At 38.7% G+C, this 12,125-nt stretch overlaps 1 protein-coding gene across 1 annotated transcript in view; it reads left to right on the top strand.

Annotated features, from left to right (window-relative positions):
• Positions 1 to 2,158: 2,158 nt before the first annotated feature.
• LOC119409670 (glutamate receptor ionotropic, kainate 3) overlaps positions 2,159 to 12,125 on the top strand; it is a 123,069-nt gene continuing 113,102 nt past the window's right edge. The window contains exon 1 of the mRNA XM_037676573.1: positions 2,159 to 3,058. Within this exon, the coding sequence (XP_037532501.1) occupies positions 2,944 to 3,058 (115 nt within the window). The 5' untranslated portion in view covers positions 2,159 to 2,943. The remainder of the gene's footprint in view (positions 3,059 to 12,125) is intronic.

The raw sequence follows: 12,125 nt of genomic DNA, 5'->3' as shown, positions 1-12,125 counted from the left end.
TATATATATATATATATATATATATATTTATATATATATATATATACTATGATCAATGGAAAAGTATCCACTATACAGAGAAAACCTAATAAATATTCCAACAAAACATTATTTCCTACTCATTTGTTGTTGTTCCAGTTGTTTGTGATTAACGTCTTAATGTTTAGATCAAATCAATTAGATTTTAGCGATCAATTATAATGGTAATTAGCTGAAAATTTTGTTGCATTGTCTTTTATGCAGCAACATTTATCAATATTTTTTTTTAAATGAATGAAAATAAATCACATGTATAACAATACATAAAATGTGTATTTCAGCTAAACAAAGTCAATGCATGTCATAAAGTTTTGTCTGTTTAAATGAATTTAAACTAGGATATAAAGATGAAAAATCTGTTTATATTTATAAAGTTTGAACAAATGTATAAATGCACAACAACCTAATCTAATGAATAAAGCATCATTCCATGCACATTTAGCCATGGCTAAATTAATATAAAGTGTTAAATTAAATTTAAAGTTTTGGCCCAATTAATAGCATTTTTTTCTTCCTCAGACACTTGTTGCCACTGTTTCCAGGACTGATTTTAAATGTTGCCCACACTATAACAATGAGAATGTGGGAGACACCAGCACAGATCTGGTCTAACAATCCTCCTGGCTCTACTCCTTTTGCACCAACACTGCCAAATTGTATTCTTATTCTCTGTAACAGCAGGGATTTAAAAATACTTTTCTCAAAAACAAAAAAACAAAACAAAAAAAAAAATAAAAAAAAAAGAGAGAGAGAGACCAAGAATGTTTAAAGCCAGTAGCTCCAAGCTGAAGGAAACTGGAATGACTCGGATATACAGTATTGTCGACTCTTGTATAAAACGTGTAAAAAAAAAAACAAACAAAAAAAAAAAAACTGAGTCACTAAATGTTTTGTTTCACATTTACTCGCTGGGGATCTCTCTCCCTTTTTTTCTTTTTTCCTGACACTCCAGTTTCCAGCTCGTGCAGGTGATGGAGAGCACAGACCACCATCTCTCCATAGAGGGCACCCACAGACCCCAAATGTCTTGTTTGCTCAGGTTGTGTACATTTTGTATTTGAAAGAGCAGCAAGTCAATGAATCTCCATAATGCGAGAGCTGGGCCACATAACTCACGTTGATAGTCCTTACATTGTGCCAAGAGGCGATAAATCTGCTCTGCCCGACATGAATATGCAGTGGCAGTCAGGCTGGCTTGTTCTTGCTTGCGTGCCCCCTGATGAACAGTTTATTCCTCTCTTCCATTCAAAACAGCAAAATTAAACCAATGAGCCGCAGCACTATCTCATCAGTAGTGTTGTATTAGGCACACAAAATATGTAGCTGTGCATTTTTCAAAATAGTTCTTATAAATGAAAATTTAATGTGGAAAAATAGCAATTTGTGGTGGCAGAATGTATCAAGATATGCATTTTGTTACATTTCTGCAAGAAAATTATCTGTCTTAGTTGGAAACATTTGTTTCAGTGAGTCATTTTTTTTTATCTTTGTTGCTCAGCTTTTCACTTTAAGTTTAATTTCTGTTATTTTTCATATATGCTGGAAGTTGCAGGTGTTTCAGGTGAAATGCACAAATGTCCCTGACATTTTGATTTGCTTCAATCCACCTCTGCTCCAGCAGTGAGCATGCCTTCTGTAAGCTGCAGGTTTATTATTATTATTATTTTTTATTTTTTTTTATGGCTCTTTGTAGAGGAATGACAAATGAATATCCAGATATGCGTTACCAGGGATTAATGTTCTCATTGACACAGACAAAATGTTTCAAGTAACCTCTGACAAGAAGTGCGTCTTGTGTTAGTGGCTGAACCCTCAGCTGACACTATCCATGCTAGTAATTGATCTCATTCTGATCTGGGTGGGAAATCTCTTTTTATTTCTTATTTTGCTGAAGACACTGAATTATAATGGAACTTGTGCTTCCGTGCAAGAAAGGAAAAATAAATGTAATATTCCCATCAGAATTAAAATACAACTATTAAATCGTGTGTATTTATTTTGTTGACTCATTTAAAATCAGAATACGAGCACATTTGAGCCAAACAAACCATCTGGATCCCTCTCACCCTCACTTGGACATAGTTGACAACTATGCGTAACGACGCGTGCCTCTAGTGGCACCGTAGAAGGAGGGTCGTCAGACGCACGCAGATGCACGGCTTTCTGCACTACCTTCCCATCCAGCACAAACTGACTGATGTGTAAAATGAAAACTATGTAACGAGGAGCCTTTTTTTAAAAAAACGGATGGACGTTCTTCATTGACCATCTTCCTACAATAACGGTGCGCAACTGGAGCGGAGCGGCTTTCCTCCACCGCGTTCGGAGCCGTTATCAGAACTGGAACGAAGGACTAGAGTGATTAAACTGCAAGAAGCATTTCTAAGTCACCGAAGTGTGTTGAAATTCCTCAACATTCTCTCTTTTTTTTTTTTCCTCCTTTCTTTCGGAGGACAGAATCAGTGGAGGAGAACTAAACTTCCGCAGGCGCAGTTATCCTCTTCCACAGCGGCGCAGGAGTTCGGCTCGGCTGATGCTGCGTGCCAGACTTGCCTCACTTCCCTGTAGACAGAGCGCATCGTCTGTGAGAGGGTACAGGAAAAAGACTCCTGCATGGTAATTACGTGCAGGTGTTTTCGCAGATCCTCTTGTGAGGGACCAGGGGAGGGGGGGAGTTCATCCTCACCATTCCAAGACCGAGAAACGGGAGAAAAGAAGAAGAAGAAGAAAAAAAATAAATAACCAGAAACCCAGGGAGAATGTTGCACCAAGAACAATGAGCGCAGAGTTGTCGCATTTTCCCCATTTCCACACATGTTCCGTAGAATTCAGTTTTGATGCGCAATTCTGACTCGTCTGTGGAATTTTAAAAGACATAAAAGTGGATCCCGCGACTTTGCAACCATGCGAAATACTTGGCTGTCTCCCCGGAGTGCGATTTGGGAATATTGGACCTCGCTGATTGCTTGTCTCTTTTGGATTCAGTACTCTTGCGGGATGCCTCATGTTATACGAATAGGTAAGTTGTCCACGTTAAAGGCCACCTTTACGCACACGCATTGTTTGGATTGTAACCTTGAAAGTTGCTCCGCGCGCAGCGCATTTCCTCCTCTGGGCTCTCCACCGCGGCTGCAGTTAGTTTTTGGAGCAAAAAATAAACAGTCTCCCTTTATTTACCGCGCGCTTCGGGTCGCCTGTGCGTGTTCCTCTTATTTAAACGAGACGCAGCCTCTGAGCAACAGGACAAAAGTGCCTTATAGGTGCGTGATTGCTCGGGAAATTGTCAGTGCCTTTTTGAACTCGGGTATACCGTGTGTGGAAACACTGTGGGTTAGTGTGACCTCTATGCACTCTCCCTTGTGTGTTCCATTTTCTGCGGCCAGTGTTGAGTCACCTGCTATATTCAGCAGCACTGCCTTCTGTTTTAGAGGACAATCTCTTAGTTACAGAGCACAGCCCAAAATATGAAAGTTTCCAAACCATTAATTCAAAGCTACTGTCAGAATAATCTTAATAAATGTGCCAACATGATACAAACTTGTCCCTTGTAGCATAATCTTAGTTTATTTTCATACATTTTTGCCAAAGAAAGGAGAGAGCCAAGTTTTGTGCTGCATGCCTTTGTCTATTTTTCTAATCACTCACTGATGGACAACGTGAGAATTGTCTCTCGGAGACTGGCCATGTGCTGAAACATCCTGCACAGTGATGAGACATGAACAGAATGGAGATCAATACATTTTGATTTTGTCACAAGGAAAATATTTTTTGACATTTGGCGCACTGCCATTAAGGACAATTACTCAAAATGGCATTGGCCCACATTAAAATATCACTACAGCCAGAGTACAGGCACGACTGGAGGCATCCCTAATGGCACTGGGGCTTTTTGTCTTCCACATATGGGTGAAAGTGGATGAATGGTTGAAAATTGCATATTTTATATCATGCATTGTCAGAGCTGTAAATTGCCCTTTTAAAGTAGCCGTCTCTCCACTTGTCACATCAGATTAACAACAGACAAATGCTATAAATCATACCTCCTGACAAGCCGCTTGGGTGCCCCCTGAAAAGCGTTACTATCCTTATTATTATTATTGTTTTTATTTAAAGTGTTTGATTTAAGCAAATCTATCCTGAACACTAACAATAGAGTTGAACTATTTTGCTTTTTAGCTATAAATTTAAATTATACAAAAAACACAAAGCATGAGGTGTAATATTTGTGCTTCACATGCAGAGAGGCCCTATGCCTCACTGCTGCGTCGGTAAAGCTAATTTAATAAGTTTTTGTTTATGAATAATCGTGCTGCTTTAAGAAAAAATGGAAAGCTTTCTTATTATTGATCTAAAGTAAAGTTGTGTAGTCAAAAGGTCAGCATTTCTTCTGTCTGTTTCATGTGGCAGCTGCTCAAATAAAGATCTGAAATAGATTTGACAGGCTTAGTAAAAAAAAAAAAAAAAAAAAAGTCAAAGTATGGAGACAAACTTGCCCTGAAACGTGCTACTGTCACACAGTTGCTTTTTATAGAATCTATCATTGCTCGTGTTGCAAGAGCAGTTTTTGAATGTGCGTTTGTAGCGGGCGGTTGTGTGTGTGTGTATATGTGTGTTTCCTACTTTGACTATATTGTGAGAAGCTGAGAGGTGAAACATGCAAGAAGAGGTTGTTTAATTCACTGTAACAACAGCAATAAAAAGGCATGCATCTTTAGTGTTTGCGTTCAACAACTGTGCCTATATGTTGGAAATACTGGAGAAGAAATAGCTTTCACATAATTATATCCAATGGCAAGGTTTTGGGGTGTAAAATATGCAAATTTTATGTATTATTATAATTGTGTTAGCATTTTCTGCTAATCTACTGATTCAGACCATTAAATGCACTTATGTGTTTGAGAGCTTCTTGGGTTTGTGACTTTCTTGCAATACACTGCTTTTACGTGGGAGTCTGTGCAGGTGCACATTGTCACAGCCGCCTTGCTAAAGCCAGCAGTTGGGTCTTTTATAGTCAGTGCAAGGTTGATAATGTCACTGCTCAGCCCTGGTTCCCAACACAAGTGAAGCAGTGAAAGTCAGTGAGGTGGGCGGTGGTATGTGAGTGCGATGCTCTGTCTGCGCTGTGTCTTTTCTCGGTTAGGTGGCCTGCAGTTCTCCAAGTACACCATCTGGGTAATGGTGGGTATCCAAGGTAGAGTTGTTGCCATTGATTTTAGTGCTTTTCCAGTGCATTGCTCTAAGTTGAGGACAGATGGTCGCTCCATCTCATTCAGCAGCTTCTATCTGTTGGAGGGAATAAAAGACCACATCCACTGGATTCGTCTGCTGGCGTGCTGTGTTTCTCTCCATCCCTCCTCAGCTTGTCGTTTATATTTTTCCCCATTTTCACAAGCTTTGCAACCTCTTTTTCTTTTTTTTTTCAGTCCAACATGCAGAGTTTTCTGCAACAAAGGTAAAAATCAAACAGGCGAGTGAGTTTTCTCTTCAAGCATTAACTAATTTGAAGATCTGACTAAATGAAAGAAGACGGTTTTCAAGAAGACTGTTCATTTTTTCTTTTATTAATTTAATAACCTCACTGAAAGTTGGTAATTTTAGTGATGTCCTGCATATGTTCGTTTGCTCTCATTTTACTTAATTTAGAAATATGTTCATCTAAAAATGTATTCATAAACGTGCTTAAATGATATAATAATCTATGTGCAGTGTCTCATCTGCAGTTTGATTAAACTAATTTATCATTTGTTGTCTCTTTTCTCTCCATGAGGTTAGTGACTCTGACAGGGTTTCATTGAATAATCAATTACTTTATCTATCTTATACTTTAAGCACTTAATCAGTGTCATCTAATCAATCTCCCTTATGCTTTTATGTTTATTTTATTTCCTCAGCTGCTCACTTTGCCTCTGCAACACCTGGTCACATGCATTTTTCATTTAGCCTTTTCCTGAAAATGCTCAGCGAGGGCAAGACTCCGGCTTTCATTATTGTCTGTGAAACAGCCTTAAAGTTTCAGTGTGAGCTGACAAATGTGCACCACTTGAAACTGTGTGCAGCATGACCGCTCATAAGCTTCAGCAGGAAAAATTGGATTTGTGGTCTCCACTTTTAGTTGGAGTCTTCAAACACAGAGCCATTTCAGTGGCTTGTTGTTATCCCTGCACAGCAGCAGAGAGAAGCTGAAACGCTTTTTGTGATTTTTTTTTTTTTTTTTTTTTTTTTTTTTGTAACTGCAAGGAGTGTACTCTCAACTTGCATGCTAGCAAGAATCACCCAAAGGAGGGGGTATAGCTGGGTCAGACGAGTGGGATAAGGGTGTGTTGATGAAAAAGAACAATGAAGATGTTGCATCAAAAGTTGTATCAAATTAAGATGGCCATCAGTTGCAGAGAGGAAATAAATATTTCATTTTCATCAAAATTTAATCTCTCCCCTGACAGAGATATAGAAGGAGGAAGGAGAAGCCTGCTGGCAGAGGCTTGGGGCCGGGGAGTTGTTGTGGTGAATATGAACAAAGGCTGGTAGAGGTCACAGAAGAAATGGATCCAGAGAGAAGCTTCTTTTGATGTGTAATTCCATTATCTGTTAGTGAAAGCAGAGATTGAAAAGGGAGGAATGCAACGGTTGTTTTATCTGCTTTAATACACTCCCCCCTTCATCCACATGCATAAACACAGACGGATAAACAAACTATGCAGGAAATAGCGTAGTCCCATTTTCTGTCTCTTCCACTATCGAGCATCTGTATCTCAGCTTACACACAAACACACACAAAGTACATAAACCCATGCTCCATCCACAACATTTTCTAAAACATATGTCTGGTCTCACTGGACCCCTTGTACACAATCCAATTCCTTTCTCTCTGTCAGCATACTGGGGCTCATCATTAGCTTCAATCTTGCTGATGAGAAGCGGCAGATGTTCGTTCTGTTGAGCGGAGGACACATCTCTGACTGTGCTGTCTTCTCTAGTCATCCGTGATTTTTGTTAAGACAGACTTGAAGAGAATATTCAGCTTTGCAAAAGAAAACAACGCGCTTCCCGCCTCTCATCATCTTTATTTCATGCTATCTCCGTAAGAATGCTCAACACGTAACAAACGGACAAGAGTTAATCCAAGTCAGAGTAAATAAATAAACTGTGCTTGTCCAAGTCGATGAGAAATAATGCATGAATGTGCATGCACTGTGTCTTTTGAAGGGACTGAACGGCATCGAGGAAGTGAAAGTGCCTCCCTCTGACTTCAGTCACACGTAATAATGATCATCCAATAATTCAAGCCACTAGGGGCTAATAAAGTGGTTTTACCAACCAGTATGATAATCCTGTGACATAGCAGGTCCCTATCTACCCCCAGCTTGCTTAGCCGATGCTCACACACACCAGATGGCGTTTTCATATTGTACAACAGAATGCGAGCTCCACAGTACAGGGTCCTCTGCAAGCATATGTTTTTACTCATTGAAATAAATAAAGGCGTATGGCTGCGTTTTTCATTATAAAAGACAGGCAGACGCTTTGGTGTTCAAATGCATTGTCAAGTTTTCTTTTGAGTGGGGTCATTTTTCCTTTGGCTGATGTGTGTAATGTTAAGGGTTAAAAAAAACAACAACTTTCAAACGTACCCATGATCTTTTAATTCAGTGGTATTGTTTTATTCTGTGACTCAAAGACCAATTTTACTCTGTGTGACCAATAGTATATACAGTAAGGTGCACTTAATTAAAACAAAAGAGATGAAACAAGATAAATGCTTATGATGTATAGAATTTGACCAGGAATAAAATGTTAAAACAGAAAATGCGTCTCAGCACACTTCAAGATTGTCTGAGAGGGATTTCTGCAACCTGAAACATTAGGAACTAAAAAACTGACCTCCTGCTCTCAAAGTGAATCAGCGAGATGCTCTGCAAGTTACCATGCATGCAGTCCTGCTGAGCTGATCTCTCGCTTTAGCTACAAGGCCGCTGAGATGTTTAAATACTTTGTTTTAAAGTCTATTTAGTAGATGCAGGTGTCAAAATTAAACTTTTATAGTAGATGCAATTGATGGAGAGAAAAAAATTCTTATTTGAGTGAAACAAGCTTGTAATCTCATCCAGACATTCATTGGCGTTTTGGTTAATGTGATTCACAAATTTCTTGAAAGCCCCTGTAGGTCTGTCAAATATTAAAAGCCATTCGAACATATTGGGGCTTTTGAGCTGGCAGTGTTTTAGAAATTCATGACATGTCAATGATGGCCATTTCCTCCTGAATATTACTGCAGTAAAGCAATAAATCAAATTTCATGCTCTAGCCATTTGTCTTTATTATGTGCCCTTGTCCTTTCCATTTGACTCCCCCATGGCAGTCGTCCTCAGGGCGATGCTGGAAAAGTCAAATTTTTGAAAACAGCTTGTGAAGAAACAGTTTGATCAAAGGACATTTTGCTCAAAGGGTCATGTTTGCAATATAACAGTTGATTAGAATGATCTTGTTGGAGGTAATTTGGAGATTATTTCTTAAGATTTCAGCACAGGAAGCAATTTGTCTTTTCAAATACACTGTATGCTGGCAAACTGTGTACACACCATATGTATGCAAAGTACAGCCACACATCAGACAGAGGGAGGGAGAAGGAAAACAACAGAAGTTACATGGATGATGCTAGGGGATTCTTATTTAGTTGGTTAATTAGCTTGAACCTTTTTGATCCCAATTTTAAAACTCACCGCATTGCATTGCAGGCTACTTTTGTACCAGAGGAAACCGCTTTATTCCTGTGCCTTTCAAATGCCACAGCGTTCCTTAAGGCCTTTGCGAGCTTTGCTTTGCCTCCTTGCTTAAGCGACCAGCTTATCTCATCCCAGACGCTGTGTAAACTTGGTCACCTCTGACACCTTAGGTTACTTGCAGTTTAAACACCTGCATTGCAACAGCAAAGCCTTTTTCTTTGTGCCGCTTTAAAGCAATCAAAATTTTGACAGGGGAGGTATCAGTCGTAAAGCACAGGTTTAAATCCTATTTAACTTGGGCTAAGGACAATGAGTGGAGGGTGACACCATTTCATTCTGCCCTTTTAATCAAGCTCTTATTGTTATAGGTGCACCACAAATGTCAGGTCTTGGTTGTGTGGTTCCCTCAAATTGCTGTTCCATGACTGTAGGGAGATTTGTGTGCATGGGAGTGTGTTAAGGAGGAAAGAGAGGGAAAAAGAAGTGTGTGTATGACAAGAGGATGTATAAGGAGAGCTGGCATGGAATCCCTGGAGCGTATGGGTAGAGCAGGAGTTACTAATCAACTGTGAGAGAGTCGGCTAGAGAAGACTCACCCTCTATTTCCCCTCTGAGAGAAAGACAATGAACAGATAAGACAAACCTCCTCAGGCCCAAAACACTACAAATGAATGGCTATCACCAAAAATATCAGGGGGGTAAGGAGGAGGTAGATTCTTTTTTCCACTGTCTTTTCTTGCACATCTTTTTCCTCCTTCCTTTTTTATGTTGGCAGTAAAAAAAAAAAAAAAAGTTAAGACTACCGAGGGAAGTGCACAAGATCTGGGGGTTACCTCTCTGGGCCTTGTGCTTGCCCCTCTGCTGATGGATAGCCAGGAGGTTGGACGCTGATGTCAATTTAGTTAGCCCAGCCAATACTCAGAAGATTCCACTCCGCGCCCACGCTGTGTGCAGAGAAGACAATCTGCAGTGGTTCTTCCTTCCTCTCAGGGAATGTGTTTCTCTGCCTGGCGGTTCTCCGTCCAGGTTGCCTCTGGAGAGCAGTGTGGTTAACCGCAAAATGTTCCCAAGTGGCTCATGTGAGGGCAGCTTGTCAGCGTGTGACCACCACATATAGAACAAGCCGGAGATTATTGTTGACGGGAAAGGAAAAGGACGGAGAGATAGTAGGCGGTTAGAGGTTGGCAGTATAGTTTGATTACACTATTAGTAAGGCTTGTAGAAATTAACGTTTTTAATGTAATGCCATAACTGTCCTGCAGGTTTATTACGGTTTGAGATCTGCTCTTCTTGACGAACAGATGGCTGTCATAGTAACGGCTTAGTGGCAAGCTAGATTGATTAGGGGAGATTGTAACTCGTAATTAAGCAGCGGGCGCTTTTTTTCCCCTCTTTTTTTGGTCAAATCAATTTTCTATCTCGGAGAGTTAATGAAGAGTTAGGCTTCTGATTGTTCCTAAATTATGCCTTTCAGTTTCAAGTGCATCTGTGTGAAACCTCAAACATTTTTTCCCAAACTACTTTCTTCACAGAGTGATTTTTTTTTTGTTTGTTGTTGTTGTGGTTTTGTTTTTAATAATGCATCCACCGTAAAGGCTAAAGACTAAATAAGATTACTGTTTTATCAATGTTTATCTTCTGCTGCCATAAGTGTGGAAGATAGGTGATGTTGGTAAGACAGGTGATGTTTTTGTTCATGTTTGTGTGGATGAGTTTTAATGAAACTTTCAGAAACGTATAATAGGAGCTACATTTACACCTGATTAACTTTTAGAGTAACCTAGCTTCAGGATGACTGCCGTAGCTAATTAACCTTTGCAAACAAAAATGGCGATGAGCTAATATGTGGTATGGTAGGAGTTGAGACTCATCCCCAACACGCACCCCGAGTGTGTGGATTGTGTGAGAACTTGCCATTTATTTGACATTGTGCCTTATGTTATATTTAAGGTTTGTTGAAATATACACATATACATACATTTAAAACATTACATACATGCATATACAAATATAACACACTAATTTTTATTTTTTAACATTGGATGATTCTAGTTAACTTTTTCATGAAACATGGTAGTGAAATTAAATTCTTTCTAATAATGCTGGAGGTTTATTCCTGTTAAAAGGGAGTTTTTCCTTTCCACTGTTGCCTTTGTGTTTGCACAGGATGGGAGACTGTGATAAAGTGAATATTCAAAGCAATCTACAAGCTTCCTTAAAAAGATAACTTCTACTTATTGGCTTTTATAATGTAAATGCTTTTGTATAATGCTCTGAAATAATTTCTGTTGTGACTTGAGATTGAATAGAAGTAATGCTAGGATTTATGTTTAGTTCTAACAAAAAAGTCAATCAAGATCGTGGTCCAGATTTTGTACATTACACCTACACAACACACAACCGAACCAATGTGTATCTTACCTCTGTGTAAAATGCGGTGAACATTTTGTTGTCAGCGGTGATGTCTGGTCATTTACCAAATAATATTGATACCTTGTGAGTCTTTTTGTTAGGGAAGTATCCTTCCATCCATTGTCTTGCTTCCAGGGTGTAAAGGAGAAAAATGTCTCACATAACGTAATATAATATTTAGTTGATGGCATAAATAGTTCACTATTTTCTTGTCATATCAAACAGAATATCTATCTGTAAAATGTGCAGCGAAATGGCATTTCACTCCACTACTAACCATTGTTTTCCCAAATCAAAACATCTGCTAGTACTGTTTAGTTTAGAATTGTATTTTATTCAGGCAGTATAATAAAACATAAAAATTTAATGAATACTGACCGATTTCTTCACAAAACCCGAAAAACTAAAAGCTAGCTTCTTATCATTTTTTACAGAGACTGAACAATATACTATAAAATCTATTTGCAAAATCATCTGCAATCAGCAAGTATTATGTGTTTGATGAAATGGATCAATTGAAATGATGTTGCAATGATCGTATGCAAATTTAATGACGCATTTGCCGTATTAGGCTGATTATATTCTCTCTTAATCAACAATGAATGGTGTTTCTGCCAGCTGTTTTAGTCAGAGATGGCAGAACATATGAGCATATTAAATCACCAGAGGTCTTTGATACACATTTACACTTAATGCTTAGTGTTTTATAACAGTTAAAATCCGTATGAATGAATTGTGTAAGTTGTGTGTGTGTGTGTGTGTGTGTGTGTTTGTGTGTTCGCATCACAGCCTTTTTCTTATAGTAAATATTAAATGCAATTTATGGGTCACAAAGCAAGTAGTTTTTATACCTTAAAGAAAAGCTGAATCAAATCTACATCTGCAACATGTCTTAAAAAAAAGATGACTCTTTTCGAAATGTCAGTATTGTTAATGTGTGTGTATGTATATATA

This window comes from Nematolebias whitei, chromosome 5, assembly GCF_014905685.2.
Source record: "Nematolebias whitei isolate Nwh7 chromosome 5, NemWhi1, whole genome shotgun sequence".
NCBI lineage: Eukaryota > Metazoa > Chordata > Actinopteri > Cyprinodontiformes > Rivulidae > Nematolebias > Nematolebias whitei.
Note: the sequence above shows the minus strand (reverse complement) of the source record. Positions and strands in the feature narration are given on the sequence as shown.